The sequence below is a fragment of the Trichosurus vulpecula genome, chromosome 7, assembly GCF_011100635.1.
Source record: "Trichosurus vulpecula isolate mTriVul1 chromosome 7, mTriVul1.pri, whole genome shotgun sequence".
NCBI classification, from domain to species: Eukaryota; Metazoa; Chordata; class Mammalia; order Diprotodontia; family Phalangeridae; genus Trichosurus; species Trichosurus vulpecula.
In genome coordinates, this window is record NC_050579.1 from 22,212,283 (window position 1) to 22,214,732 (window position 2,450).

The 2,450-nt window shown below is 57.1% G+C and overlaps 1 protein-coding gene across 1 annotated transcript; it reads left to right on the forward strand.

The window, feature by feature from the left end:
- The first annotated feature begins 1,038 nt into the window (after positions 1–1,038).
- CLDN4 (claudin 4) lies at positions 1,039–1,668 on the forward strand. The gene has a single exon (XM_036768926.1). The coding sequence runs from the start codon at positions 1,039–1,041 to the stop codon at positions 1,666–1,668; it is 630 nt and encodes a 209-aa protein (XP_036624821.1).
- The last annotated feature ends 782 nt before the right edge of the window (positions 1,669–2,450 follow it).

Here is a 2,450-nt window from a genome sequence, read left to right on the forward strand (position 1 = left end):
CCCCCACCCCCAGTTCAGTAAGGGGTACTTTTTAGACTCTCTCCTTGTATAAGAAGAGAAAGGGGGATGAAAGATGAGAGGGATTCATTCACTCAATTCACACTCTTTTGAAAGGGGTGTGGGGCGGGGCGGGGGGCGGCGGTCCATTAATGGGTTAAAGGGTCTGGACTCGGTTCTGGACACCCAGCCCCTCACTCTACTGGATGAAATTGTGCAGTGTAAGCGCTGAGGCCAGCTAGGAGGATGCCGATGAGTGTCTACACCTGCCAGCAATGATGATAATACTAATTATCTTTGTTATTGCTTTTTAAAATCGGGCTGACAGCAACTGTAGCAACCTCCTTCCCCTGGAGGATTTCCACACCCCACCTCAGCAAACTCTTCTGGTCTCCCCTCCCCACCCAAGGTGGGAGGAAGGTGTTCGATCCAGGGGAGAAGCTGCACTTAGGTTGCCCCCAGCCCCGCCTCCCGGGGACTTGGGCCCCTGGCTTCCTCCTGCCCTTGAGGAGTCACCCTCCTGACGGGGGAGGGGGGGAGTTGACTCAGACCTGTCTGCCTCTGATCTGACCTCAGCACCCCGAGACTTTGAAGGGAGAGTTTGGTTTCCTCTGAGACTCACTCTCCGGGATGTCAGGCTGGGTGAGTCAGGGACCCGGTCTCCTCCCGGGGGCCTTGACTAGGGGACTGAAAGTGTCTTTGTTGCTCGTTAGACTGGGAGGAATCTAGAGAAACTGGTCAGATCGAGCCCCAGGTCGAAACCCCGCCTCCTCCTCCCCCCACTCCCCCTTGCCACGCCCTCAAGCCTTATAACTCCCTAACATCTGGCGGGAAGCTTCAGCCGTTGCACCTGCGAGGAGGAGGAAAGTCTTGCCTTTATCTGCCTTATCTTGGAGAGCGACCATCCAGAACTCGCTCCTCACCTGGACTTCCCTCTCTGGAGACTTGAACCTGAGATCTTGAACGCCAGCCCCGCCCCGGGCGCCCCGCTCTAGCGTCTTTTGCTATTTTTGATTTTCGGTTCCCTCTCAGGCTAAGGGGATGGGGTCCATGGGGCTCCAGATAATGGGCATTGCCCTGGCCGTGCTGGGCTGGCTGGCTTCCATGCTCACCTGCGCGCTGCCCATGTGGCGGGTGACGGCCTTTATCGGCAGCAACATCGTGACTGCTCAGACCGTCTGGGAGGGTCTGTGGATGAACTGCGTGGTCCAGAGCACCGGCCAGATGCAATGCAAGGTATACGACTCGCTGCTGGCCCTGCCCCAGGATCTGCAGGCCGCCAGGGCCCTGGTGGTCATCTGCATCATCGTGGCAGCCCTCGGAGTCCTCCTGTCCCTGGTGGGTGGCAAGTGTACCAACTGTGTGGAAGATGAGACCTCCAAAGCCAAGACCATGATTGTGGCTGGCGTTGTCTTTATCCTGGCTGGCATCTTAGTCATTATTCCCACCTCCTGGACTGCCCACAACGTTATCCGGGACTTCTACAATCCTTTGGTGGCCTCTGGACAGAAGAGGGAGATGGGTGCTTCTCTGTACATTGGCTGGGCTGCCTCAGGCCTGCTCCTGCTTGGAGGGGCTCTGCTCTGCTGCAACTGTCCACCCCGGAGTGAGAAGTCCTATTCAGCTAAGTACACTGCCGCGCGCTCTGCCCCCACCAGCAACTACGTGTAGGGAGAATTGGGAGGACATTGGACTGAAGAGGAAGAGGGACGGTGAGGCCTGCTGTGGCTGCCCTTCCTCGCCCCCACCTCCTTACCTGTACCCTAGCTGGATACATCCTTTTCTCTTCCATTCTCCCTGACCATTTGGGCCCTAGAGCTTGGCAGAGACAGGACTCTCCCCTGGACAGAGAGCCTAGCCCAAGCCCTGTATGTCTCCCTATGCCTGGAGTCTGGAAAGGTGGGAGGGTAAGGGTGGGTCGGTGCTTGTTGGAATCGGCAGAGCAAAGAATGCCAGGGGTATGCCACCTGTTCTAGCTGTGACGCCCTCTCCAGCTCCTCCCTTCTCTCAAAAAACACCCCCACCTGACTCCTTCTGGGGGTGCCTGGAAACCTAGAGCTTTCTCCTCTGAGAAACACAGTGGGAGTGAGCTGGGGGATGGGAGGAGGGCCCTGCCTTTCTGGGAGACTGAAGCTGGTCCTGCAGTTTCCCAGAAAGAGAAAGAGGAAGAGCTATTGGTGGAGTTGGCTGAGGTCCCACCCCACCCTGCCTGGGGGCTCCTGGAAAAGGAGAAGGAAGAGACCTGTAGTTGAACTGGCTGAGCTGGCTGGGTCCTTTAGCCAGGGGCTCAGTGTCACAGAGTCAGTGCTCCCTGGTTCTCTCCCTTCCTCCTGCTGGAGTGTGTGTGTGTGTGTGTGTGTATCCTCAAATGGGCACATACTCAAGCCTATTTCCAATCTTGTATGTATCCTCTGGGATCCCCATATCTCCTCCTTTCCCCCCCAGTCTATGAG